General features: G+C 31.9%; 1 protein-coding gene across 2 annotated transcripts; it reads left to right on the top strand.

Annotated features, from left to right (window-relative positions):
• Positions 1–2,762: 2,762 nt before the first annotated feature.
• LOC132600692 (myb-related protein 306-like) lies at positions 2,763–5,056 on the top strand. 2 transcript variants are annotated; one of them, XM_060314028.1, is made up of 4 exons: positions 2,763–3,113; positions 3,326–3,455; positions 3,873–4,360; positions 4,472–5,056. In XM_060314028.1, exons 1-4 carry the CDS (start codon positions 2,981–2,983, stop codon positions 4,681–4,683), a joined length of 963 nt encoding a protein of 320 aa, XP_060170011.1. In that variant the 5' UTR covers positions 2,763–2,980; the 3' UTR covers positions 4,684–5,056. The 2 variants fall into 2 exon arrangements, with proteins under 2 accessions (XP_060170011.1, XP_060170004.1); XM_060314021.1 differs by having other exon boundaries at positions 2,768–3,113; positions 3,873–5,056.
• The last annotated feature ends 7,888 nt before the right edge of the window (positions 5,057–12,944 follow it).

Genomic DNA, 12,944 nt, shown 5'->3' with positions numbered 1-12,944 from the left:
CCAAGCTGAATGTTGTTCCTCCACCTTCAGCTTGTAAGGGGAGTATTGGAACATGTCGCACTCCCGCTTCGACTACGACTCCTAATGTAGCTAGAAATCCTACGGACAATGGATAGCTTGTTTAATGTATCTATATCTCCTAGTTACAATATAACCTGTATTAATATGTGTGTGTATATGTATGGTGTAATAGGGACTGCAATATGTAAGCACAAATAGAATAAATAAACGGCAGCAGCTTTCTTTGGTTTCAAAACCTTCAGATCTTTGTGTTCTAATATTCCTAAAAAGAATGACCCTCCTTATTTTCTATTCCTTTGTTCCCCTACCCCGTTAATATTTAACGGAGGTAATTCGCGAAGTATAAGGATAAATTTGGACATTTTTTCTATACTGAAAATTAGTTTCACTAACAATATTCGTTATCTACATTTTCCGCCTATTTCATCTTATGAGGGAGAAAGAAAGAAAAGAAAAAAATGTAAACTGGCCCATGAAAGATATGCACCATCCAGACTCAACCCACCACCGCAAGTCCAACCCCTTCACTTCACACCTCAAATATAAGAACAAAAAGGGTGTGTTAGACTTTTAGCAGTTCTATTTTTTCTCTAGTTTAACACAATTTTGCAAACAAATTACTTCTTTGACTTTTTCGTTTTCTCTTCATATTAAAAACTTATCTTTAAATATTTTTGTCTTTCCTTCCTCTCCCCAACCAACTTGCCGAGGGTTGTGGAGAAGAGGTTGCTTGCACCGATTCACCAACATTTTGTTATTTGTAAAAGTGATAAGTAAATAGGCATATTCACCAACATATTTACAAGAGGCTTTGCGCCATGCCAACGCCATATATTTAGGGGACGAAATCAACTCGCAGATGTACAATGTAAGGGAATGAGTGAAAAATGAACGGTTTGGATTGAATCTGAGCAGGTCAAAATGAACCGGTCATTAAAGTTAATTGGATTAAGATGAGTTGAGTCAAGATATTTAAATAATGAGTTATAGCGCAACCCTCCCAACTCTTAATTACCAAGTTTTATTTTTTTGCTTATTTTGCATAATTTAAAATTACCTTTTCTCTTTTTTGTTATATAAATATATAACATGTCAAATTAAAAAAAAATGTAAATATTTTGACAAGGTTCCTTAAGAGTCAATTTGAGCCACATAGACTTAGCTCAAATCAACCCAACTTTTAATGAGTTGAATTGGAGGGTCAAGATGACTCAGATCATATTTTCATGAGTTAATTTTATCACCTCTAGTTTAATCGAAGATTTTTGAAGAATCTGTTTCTGAAAATGGAGCAGGAAATTATTACATGAGGCTAATGTAGCTAGAAATTACTTGTCAAGGATTAATTATTCTGAGGTGCACATTGGACTTCACATATCTTTCCCGTTTTAAATAGGCAAAAAAATGGTGATTATTAGCTAATGGAGGGTAACTAATGGAGAGAAGACGAACCCTACTTCAAAATCATCTTAAATTAACCTAATCTAGATGCCACTCTTACAAAGTTGATAATGACTCGAACCAATTAATCGTACCTCTTTTTGTTCATCCTAGACTATGCCTTCAGTGGTCCAATTTTAAATGAACTGACATTTTCGTGTAACAAGAGTACATGAATATCCTAATTCGCTGCCAATGCCGCTTTAACATCATTTTTTTTTTCCTTATATTTTTTCGGTCCATGTATAGTCCTAATCACGTTTAAATCACTAAACAATAAGCTTGAATACTTTTCATCTTGTTGTACTATTCACTTTTTAGACTTTAAAGACCATGTGAAGTCTTTTAATGAGTAAACTGCTAATTTGATCAATTGATAGAGATATCTGATAATTGAAATTCACTTCTTTGATGTCTCTGTAATAGATATATACACATGTATCTATCAAACAAGGGGCAAAAGCCGGGGAAGGTTAATATTAGTCGAGTAGAAATTAATAGCTCCTTTTTAGCCCATCTTTGGAAAATAGCCAAATTTCAAGTTTCTCAAGTAACACTCATGACATTATCCTGAAAATTTGTTTGTGTATCTTGAAATTTCAAGATAGTGACTATTTTTCAAGTACTCCTCCAAAGTTTACTCGAGCTATTTATTACAAAATCAAGTTTTTACTTAATATAACGTTTTTACAGAAAAAAATGCATTTCAAAACTTGCCTTTGATTAAGTGTTAGCAAATAACAACTAGTATATACCACCTATGTAAATTTCGATCTAACTTATTTTCATTAACAATATAAATGAATTTTACATAATTAATGACCGTAACCTGGTATAGTATCAAGGACTCGTACTAATGCAAAGGAAAATGAAAATGTTACCAGGCCAGAAAGACCATTAATAGTGTGAAAATATTCACTTGGTATACACTGCAATATATAAATACAAGCTTAACAGAAAAACCAATTACTTAAGCATAAGCAAACGTACAGCTGACTTATTTTTGCCATATATATACACAAGCTTAACAAAAAAAAACTATACAAACGAATAGTTAAATTTAAGAGGGTCGTAAAAATGTGTTGCATTTAAATTTGTTAATAATGCGTCATAAATATTGTCATTAGGATGAATGCCACGTGTTTTAGTGAGGATGAAATTGATGAAAAACGATTGTTAAGTATATAAGCAAACAGCTGACTCTTTTTTCGCAAGCAAGAGAGTAAATGCTCACTGCTGTTCACATTTGACTCTTTAAAAAATAGCCCTTTTATCCTCTATTTTCATCTTTTGGTCAGCGTAACAACACACCTTGGTCATTCTATATATCCCTTCTCTCTTCTCCAATTGTTTTATATATATAGACAAGGACCCCCTAGGCTTAGAACCTTGTCTCAGTATTTCTTCCTAGGAGTAGTAGTTTCAATAATATCCTATAAAGATAGCTAGAGAAAAAAGCATAAAAAGAAGAAAATCAAGTTTTTTTCTTTTTGGTTGAAGTAAACAAAGATTTATTAGAATGGGAAGGCCACCTTGTTGTGAAAAAACTGGGGTGAAGAAAGGACCATGGACACCAGAAGAAGATATCATTTTGGTTTCATACATTCAAGAACATGGTCCTGGAAACTGGAGAAATGTTCCCACTAATACTGGTAAACTTTTTGCATTCTAGCCCTTTTCCTTCTTTTGGTATTTCTTTTTTCTTCTTTATGTGCTTTTTTGGGGTTGGTTGGACTCATTAAATATGCGTAATTAATTTTCTGCAGCTCCAGCACAGCTTCTTGATTGAGTAATGAATATGTGCCAATTAATTTGATCGATTTTTTTTTTTTTTTTGTTATAATCTTTTTTTTATTTTTTTCAGGTTTGCTAAGATGCAGCAAGAGTTGTAGACTCCGATGGACTAATTATCTCCGGCCAGGGATCAAACGTGGAAATTTCACTGAACATGAAGAGAAAATGATTATCCACCTCCAAGCTCTTCTTGGGAATAGGTATGTACTAAGTCAACCTTTAAATAAACTTATTATCAATTTTTATATTTTTTGGTTTTTAGGATTTAGATCCATTATTTCTTTATGTTGAGAAATCAAGGTTTATAGCTTTATGGTACCGGTGAAAGTGTCACACACATTATGTGTGAGTTCAATTTCCGCTACTCATTTCTTCTTGTTATTCTCCGATCACTCTAAGTCGGATATTTTTTTTTAGCTCACATAATTTGTTGATAATTGGTCACTAATCCGTCACTAAATAGGGTCAGCAACGAAGTTTGTTGTTTAGCTACAGAATTTGTCGATAATTCCTATTTATTTAGTAGTGAATTTATTTAATTATGCAATACTTGGGGTGAGATCTTAAATTGTTACAGATTGACACTAAAATTTGCTTATTTATTTATGTTTGTGTAGATGGGCAGCCATAGCTTCATACCTTCCAGAAAGAACAGACAATGATATCAAGAATTATTGGAACACTCATTTGAAGAAGAAGCTTGAAGGCCATGATGAGAATAATCATCAAGAGGGGAAGTCATCATCATCATCATCTCAATCAAAAATCATAAAAGGACAATGGGAAAGGAGGCTTCAAACAGACATTCACACTGCTAAACAAGCTCTTTGTGAGGCTTTGTCACTTGACACTCCAAATAATAATCCTACTCCTGATCTTACTGAGGAACAACAACCAGTTCAAACATCTACTTCCTATGCTTCCAGTGCTGAAAACATTGCTAAGTTGCTTCAAAATTGGATGACTAATTCACCCAAATCGTCGTCTCCATGCCAATCGAGTAATTCAAAAGTTACTCAAATGTCCTTGAACAACAATTTATCAATCGGTGCGGTTTCAAGTTCTAGTCCTAGGGAAGGGACCGTGAATGTTAAAACTGGAAAAGGTTTGGACTCGCTGTTTAGCTTCAATTCATCTAATAATTCTGACATGTCGCAATCCGTGTCAGTCGATGAGGGTGGAAATTTCAGTACACCTGAGAATAATAATGCTGCAGGTTTCCAAGTTGAAAGCAAGCCAAATTTGCCTGATTACAAGGCAGAAAATGGGAACTTTCAAGAGGAAAACAAGCAAAATTTGGAGACACAAGTGCCTTTAACTTTGCTGGAGAAGTGGCTACTTGATGATGCTAATGCACAAACACAAGAAGACCAGTTAATGGGAATTGGAATGGGAATGGCTATGGGTGAAACTGCTGACTTGTTTTGAAGAATAAAAGAAAAAATACTACTAGTAAAAAAATGTACTAGTAATAATTCTTCAAAACAACTTAGCAGTTTCAGGTTGATAGTTTGGGTATTTTAATTAGTTGTTACTACTTTTAGCGATTTGGACTCCATAGGTTTTATTTACTTTATAACCTGAGCAGATCTAAACTCTGATATTTGCAAGAGCATAAAGTGTATATTCCATGTAATCTTTAAACTTGCATATGTATAAGTTAGGAATAATGAACCCTCCCCTGTCTCTTTTAAGAGCTTCAACTGTTTGTATTTTGGTTTCAATTTTTGTGTATTTTCTGAGCAACCTGACTTGAGATGCTTCCAAGTCCCAGGATGAAATAGATATGTTATTCGAACAATGTAAGATCGACAATAATTATGCATTAGTTTCAAGCAGGTTAGAGTAAGCTATATGCATCATATCGTTGTTAATATTACACCAAATTTGACAAGTCCTTTAGGTTGTTTATTTGTATTCATTTCTAATTTCTTTCTTTCCCCTTTGTTTTGGCTATAAATTGTTCTTGTGCAACTCCTTCAGTTCTTTGGATCTAAATAGATGATGAAGTCACATCATGGCTCTATCACATGCCATTAATAGGTAATTAATTACCTTCACCACATAATCAGAATGCACCGAGCAATTAGGTATTGTTTTGCTTTCACAACCTTTTGTTTTCTTAAATCTGGTCGGTAAGTTTTTATGCTGTATTTTAATATGTTGTGGCATCTATGTTACCTATCTTATTTCATGGGTTACTAATCTCATTTACTATGAATGGCTGCTCATAATAATTTTAATTTTAGCATGTGATCTAATAATATAAAAATTCTTTTACATTAAGAGTATATATGTACAGAGGTTAAACTCTAAAGCTAAAATTAGTGTTAAGAGTCCCACATCGGTGGGCTAAAGGTACATGGTCTCCTTATATGGACTTGGCTAATTCTCTCCTCGTGAGCTAGTTTTTGGGTTGCGTTAGGCCCAAGACTCATTCTTTACTACTCCCTCCGGATCAAAAAGAGCATCCATTTAGAATTTTTTTCTTGGGTAAAAAAGAGAGTCTACTTATCAAATCAAGAAAGAATAACCTTATTTTTTCAGATTTGCCCCTATTAAAATGTGATCAAATCCCAATACCTATTTAATTAGGGTCGTTTAGTCAAATTACCTACTCCCTCCGTCCCATAATAAGTGGCACCTTAACAAAAAAAAAATTGTCCCATAATAAGTGTCACTTTTGGAAACCAAGACATAAATTTCCTAGTTTTTCCAACTCTACCCTTAGACAAAAACTTACAAGTGAAAGTAATATCTAACTGATGATTGGAAAAGCCACATAATAACTTGATATTGTTGGTTCCCAATGTTAAAAGGATTACTACTTGTGTATGCTCTAATTAAGAGGAAAAAATAATTTATTTTTATTATATAGGGCTAATTTAGTAAATTTCACATTGCATTATTGGTTTCTTAATATGCGTGTTTTTGGTTAAGGTGACACTTATTATGGGACGAAAGGATTTTTTTTTTAGAAGTTAGTATTTTCTTAAGAGGTGTGCAAATGGCTAAGTGATCACTCTTTTTAATTCGGAGCGAGTATTAGTTTGATAATCTCTGATAGCCATTCCTTTTGCATAGGAGTTTTACCGCTAAGGTTATATACTGATGTATATGTGAGTAATCACATTCAATGACCGAAGATGTGAGCCAGAAAGGCATTTAATTTGTGGTGGATGAGTGACTGATAAGCAATTCAAGGAGTAGAATTAGTTGATTGGTTTTTCTTCAGACGTTAAAATCCTGTAAGAAAAAGTCTTTAACTTCATTAAGTATATAAGAGAGTTAAGTTTACTTTTTGCATTCTCCAATGGTAATGAACACTCCCTTCATTTCAAAATAAGTATTGGTTTAGTATAAATATTTTATCCCAAAATAAATGTCGCTATAGAAATTCAAGATAAAAAACATCCTCATATTAAAGATGAACTACTTTTTTTAATAGTGCTCAATTGTCAAGAAACATCTAATAAATAAGGGTAACTTAATAAATTATACTTTGTATTTATTGTTTTCCTTAATGGGCATGAAATGAGCTAAAGCGACACTTATTTTGGGACGTAGGGAGTACAATAGTAACTAGTACTCTCTCCAGTTCAAAATAAGTGTTCACTTAGCCTATAGCACACCCCTTAAGAAAATACTAACTCTTAGAATTTTTTTAATAGGTATTTTGACTTAAACTACCCTTAATTAAAATTTACATATTACTATTAACTTGACGCATTGGAATCTGGTCACTTAACACTTAATAAGGACAAATCTGAAAGAACAAAGTCAATTTCTTGTTGATCACGTAAGTGAACACTTATTTTAAATTAAATAAAAAGGCTAAGTGAATATTTAATATGAATCGTCTATCAAATTTTTAATAGATATTATTTTAGATTTTCTTATAAAATCTATCTCTATTTTTAGTTTTCTTTTGTATGATCTGCATTGTGTATATTAATAAATAGGTCAAGAGGAGAAGATTATGTTTTTAAAATTCTTATTTTGCGTTGCTCATTTGTTTCATTATTGAACGCCATTACTTAAATACTAGATTACCGCTTCTCACTTTTTTTTTTTTTAATCATTTTGAAGATCATATTTATTCATCTTAATGGGTAAGTCCATAACATTGACTAAAAATATAGGTGTGGAATCACTCCAAATCTTAAAAATATAGGTGAGGAATCACTCCAAATCTCCCTCTTTTTTTCCCCGATGGTCAAAGCATTGGTTTTCATTTATTGATAATCTCTAGGATTTACTTGAAATTTTGAATTCTTGATGCGAAATTTAGCTTCAAACAATCAGAAAAAAGAATTTGATATATAATCATATTAATTTTTCATTGTTATGAAACAAAATTTCCCAAAGGAACTTTAGCGTTAGATGAAAGGAATGAGAAAAGGTTATTAATTTACACTCTAAAAGTACCAAGTGATTGAGAAAAGCACACATCGTAATGTATGCCCGTTAACCGGTTTGAACCGGACCGGTAACTGGTTAAAAAACCGGCTGGTTTCCGGTTCAAAAATTGGAATCGGCCACTGATTCCGGTTTACCCGTTAAATAACCGAAATCGGAACCGGTCCGGTTCAAAAGTGGAAAAATCTCTTTTTTTTTTGTTTTTTGTTTTTTATATATTATAGTATTTATTAGTATATTGTAGGTATATTTACATATGTTATATTTATTTATAAGTAAGGTTTATATATTAACTGACTAACAGCAATACAGGCAGCATATACGTATATATATATATATATATATATATATATATATATATATATATATATATATATATATATATATATTAAGTCATATGCTTAAGTTATGCTACATATACCTAAAATATACTAAGAATATACTTATATATATCAATATACTTAGGTTATATATATGTTTAAGTTATATGTATACTATATATACTTATAAAATACGAATTTATAAACTTAGAAAAAATATATATATATATATATATATATATATGTTTAAGTTATATGTATACTATATATACTTATATATTATAACTTAAGTTATTTATAGCTTAATTTTTTTCTAAGTTTATAAATTCATATTTTATAAATTAAGTATATTTGTATTATAAGTATATTCTTAGTATATTTTAGTTATTTTTCAAGTATATAACTTTCTAGTTTTTAATTTAAGTATATTCTTAGTATATTTTAGGTATATTCCTAACTTAATATAAGTAATAATATGAACACAAGTAAATAGAAGAAAGCTCAATGAGCCATATATTTTATTCATTCTTGGATAACATTTATATGCAAGATGTAGTTTTTTTAACTTGCAAATAATACATGAGTTGCAAAGAAATAGTTGAATAATAAAATCACCAATTCTCAATCATTTGGTTAATTTCCCCCATATCATATTCGGCCATGGAGATATCTTCAAAGTCTTCCATTTGGTCCAGTCCACTTGCTATCAAATCTTCAATCTCTTCCTCTTCGCCTTCCTCCGCTTCTAAGTTTTGGTTGCGTCGCTCCGATCTAATCCAATCGCGAATGCACACTAGTACTTGCAAGCTAAAGCCGAATAACGAGTGTCTATGGTCTCCAATTTGTTGTATTCCTTGGCTAAATGCACTCTCCGAAGCCACGGTTGATACTTGAACCGTAAGGATATCTCAAGCCATTCTTGCGAGTATCGGATGACTTGCCTTGTATTTCTTCCACCATGCTAAGACATCCAACTCATCTAGTTCCTTGATATCCACATTTGGCTGCATCAAATAAAAGTGATATTCATCAAGGTTTGCACTACAAGAAGGAGTTGGATGTGAATGTAAAACTTTTAAATCCGACAAGCCCTTTTTGCTACTTTGAGAAGTAGTAGGGCGTGGAGCAACGGGTGTAGCATGTTCTTCGAAATTAGAATAATAAGTAAAAACTTTTCTAAACTCGTCATCAATAGCGAGTTCGGCTTCAGCTAAAGATGGTTGAACTCCCTCTTCAATTTCTAAAAATGTATAAATTTGACCAACCAATGCTTTAGTAGAAGACACTTAACAAGGATTTAAAAGAGAACCCAATATAAATAAAGTTGGGATGGGAAAAAAATACTTCTTAAATTTTGTTGTCATATCAAAAATAGCCGTTTGATAACCGGGTTTATATTTATACTCTTGTAAAACTCTAGCTATTTCCGCCAAGTAGGCTAAAATTCCGGTTACCGTGGGATAGAATTGTTTAGAAAAAGCAAGAGTTGCATTATAAAAAAATTCTAAGAGTTCAACACATTCCTTAACATCTTCCCAATCCGTAAAATTTAACCAATCATCACTATTAATATTATATTTGTTGTGAACTTGTTGTATGAGAATCCTATACTCATATGCTTGTTGTAGCATAATGTAAGTGTAGTTCCACCTAGTCTCAATTTCTACTTGAATTTTCCTATGTCTAAGGTTATTTTCCACACAAGCATTCTTAAAATCTCTAATTCTTCCCCTATTAGCATTACAAAAAACAAACGCAACCGCATCTCTAACTTTTTGAATAGAATCGTCAAAACACACAAGATCATCTTTAACAATTAAGTTTAAAATGTGACAACTACATCTTACATGAAAAATATTTCTTAGCGGAGGGTTTAGTTCTCTTTTTAAAAGACCAATCGCCTTTGTATTATTAGAAGCATTATCTAAAGCAATACAAAGTGTTTTTTTATAAATGTTAAAAAATCTCATAATAGTAGACATTGAATCCGCTAAATTTTTTCCATCGTGACGACCTTTCCTTCATCATATAAAAAAGCTATAATTCTTTTTTGCATAACCCAATTGTCATCAACACAATGACATGTAATAGCAAAAAAATCTAACTTGTTAAGACTAAGACCCAAATCAGCGGTAAGATAAACATTACAATTTAAATAATTAAATACATGGTGCAAATAAAATCTATATTTTTTATACAAATCTATAACATCCGCTCTACAAGTACTTCTAGGAATACCCTCAAATAACGGATTAATACAACGTTGAATCTAAGTAACAAACCCCAAACCCGAAGGAAAGGAAAATGGTAAACAATCATAAGCTACCATTTTAGCTATTTCTACACGCTCTTTTTTCTTGTCATACTTAAAAATTTTACCGGTTCGTGGGTCTATCGTCATTTGAATACCCCCCACATTTGAACCCGTTTGCTCTCCCCAAACATCCATATGTTTCTTTCTCATATGAGCATTTAGTGTACCCGTTCCACCATCCTTACTAGTTTCTTGCCTAAAAGTAAATACTTGTCCACATAGGGTACATTTAGCTATTTGGCTTTCCCTATCCTTAGTCATAAATTTTCAAATTTTAGCGGTTGGCTTACGAGTTCTAGGCGGTTTGTCTTGTGTATGTGATTGTGCAGGACATGTATCTCCTATGGGATTTTCGGGGGCTTGTGTTTCATCATCATCATCAATTTCATTAAAAGTGTCGGTATAATGTTGTTGCATTGCCTCATGACCTAAAAGTGGATTATTTCCACCAGACCTAAAAGTGGATTATTTCCACCAACATCAATACCTAAATTAGGTGTTTCTTCCACAAATATTTCCTCATTAAGCCCACGCCTAACAATATCACTACTACCGGCACCACGTCTAAATCTCTTCGCCATTATTAAATAGAATTAATTTAAATCACACTCAAATAAATCACAAGAAAATGAATTGCAACAAATTCAATTGCTAGAATTAAATTGCGAAAAATAAAGGTAGAGTTGTAACGAAGGTACCAAATTGCCGGACTAATTTCCAACAAAGTAAAGGCGGCTAGAAATGCAAATCCACCAAAGCTACTTCGGATTGTTGCAAAATTACCAACTCCACTAACAATATTATAATTGCAAAATTAATAATTGAAACTATAATAAGACTTTATAATATTTATTTGAGATAAATTTAAAGTGGCTAATTGTTGCAAAGTAACTATAATTGAGATATTGAGATTTGAGAGAAAGAGAAGAGTGAATTGGTGTGGATTAAAATAGAAATGGAGAGGGGTTTATATAGGGGTGGGGGATGGGTTAAAGTGTTAAAAAAAAATCGAGGGTTTGGGGGGGGGGGGGGGGGGGCAAAAAATGAGTTGGGGACCGTTTGGCAACGGCCATTTTTGCAAATGGACCGTTGCCCAACAGTCCGTTGGGCTGCCAATGGCTACTACAATTGAAAAAATAAAATAAAAAATCACCAGTTTAATCGGTCCGGTTCTGGTTTTACCGGTTTAATCGCTTCTGATTTCAAAAAAATTGAAATCGAACCGATATAAAATAAACGTTTAACCGAAACCGGTTAATCGATTCAACCGGTTTCAGTTCTAATTTTACCTGTCTAATTATCGGTTTAAACCGGTAAAATTGGAGCGGTTGACGGGATTATCGTAATGTCAGCTGAAAAGGACTCATAATTTCCTTTAACAAGGGTAACAAGAGCAAAAATCTCTTCTTTCCTATTACCTGCCAACTTTGCTGATTTGACAGTCTAACACACAATGGTGATGTGATATTCTGATAAGTCTTCAAGTGTTCCAACATGAAGGTTAATCAATTTACCCATTCTTTTCAGTTGAGTTATTTAGAGCCCGTCTGATTAGTAGGAAAAAAGTAATTTTTAAGCATAAGTATTTAAAATATTTTTTAAGTGTTAAAAGTTATTTTATAAATAAGCAGTTATGTATTTGAATAAAAGTGTTTCATTTTTTTTTAAAAGTAAGGATAATATTAAAATTAACAGAAAATATAAGAGATAAAAAGATAAAGTTATTGGTCCAACCAAAATGGCTTTTAAGCCAAAAAAAAATAAGTTGGGGTTGAGCAACTTCTTGATTTTGACTTATTTTAAACACTTTTTAACTTAATTTAAGCTGTTTTCTATTTTTATCAAACACCTAAATAAATTAAAATTGACTTATAAACTGATTTGACTAACTTATAAGTCAATCAAAACGAGTTGTTATTGGTGACTGTTATGAAACAACAAGTAGCAATGCAAAAAAAATAAAAAAAATAGAAAAGAGTATTACCTTTACAGGGTGGCCTTTGACCAATTTTATTATTAATAGTTTTTCTCTAACCATAATAACATGTACCTCATTGTGAAGCAAAGGAGGTTGACCAAAGGTCTGCACTGGTCTGACTGATGTTAACATGCGGCAACAATAGATAGGGTGTCAGCAAATAGCAGTCTTCTTTTTTGAAAAAAAGAGCTTTATTCTAGAAGGAGACGTCGCTAAAATTTTCACTAAAAATAATTAAAATATAAAGAAGTATATATTATATATTATATGAAGAAATGAAGGAAACTCATCATATAGAATATATAGATTACAAGAAATTTTTTTATCTATATAGTGTAATTTTTCAGTAAAAGAGTGTTAAGTTGTCAATTGACACCCCGTGGATAAGAGTAGTTTCGCGACTAAACACAATGAGTTTAAGTTTGTTTGAAGATGGTAGTACTATTACTTCAATTTAAGTTATTTATAATAATAAGTACGATTTGATTAATTAGAAAACAGATCAAATAACTTGTTATAATAACAGATTATTATACTGACAGTATAAAAGTTTAATTTTCACACTATCGATATCTTGGCAATTATTTAGTTAACTTTTGCCCAAATATATTATTCTTAAGAAATTATTCTTTGTGTGTGTCTCTCTCTCTTTCTTTAT

Source organism: Lycium barbarum, chromosome 1 (genome assembly GCF_019175385.1).
Source record: "Lycium barbarum isolate Lr01 chromosome 1, ASM1917538v2, whole genome shotgun sequence".
Classification (NCBI taxonomy): domain Eukaryota; kingdom Viridiplantae; phylum Streptophyta; class Magnoliopsida; order Solanales; family Solanaceae; genus Lycium; species Lycium barbarum.
This window is presented reverse-complemented; position numbering and strand designations above follow the sequence as displayed.

What these genes read in the sequence shown, in the direction of transcription:
- LOC132600692 (XM_060314021.1), top strand. Translation starts at nt 2,981, where the DNA reads ATGGGAAGGCCACCTTGTTGTGAAAAAACTGGGGTGAAGAAAGGACCA. An exon ending in AAATGTTCCCACTAATACTG is followed by an intron (nt 3,114 to 3,325) that starts GTAAACTTTTTG and finishes TATTTTTTTCAG; the next exon opens with GTTTGCTAAGATGCAGCAAG. An exon ending in CAAGCTCTTCTTGGGAATAG is followed by an intron (nt 3,456 to 3,872) that starts GTATGTACTAAG and finishes ATGTTTGTGTAG; the next exon opens with ATGGGCAGCCATAGCTTCAT.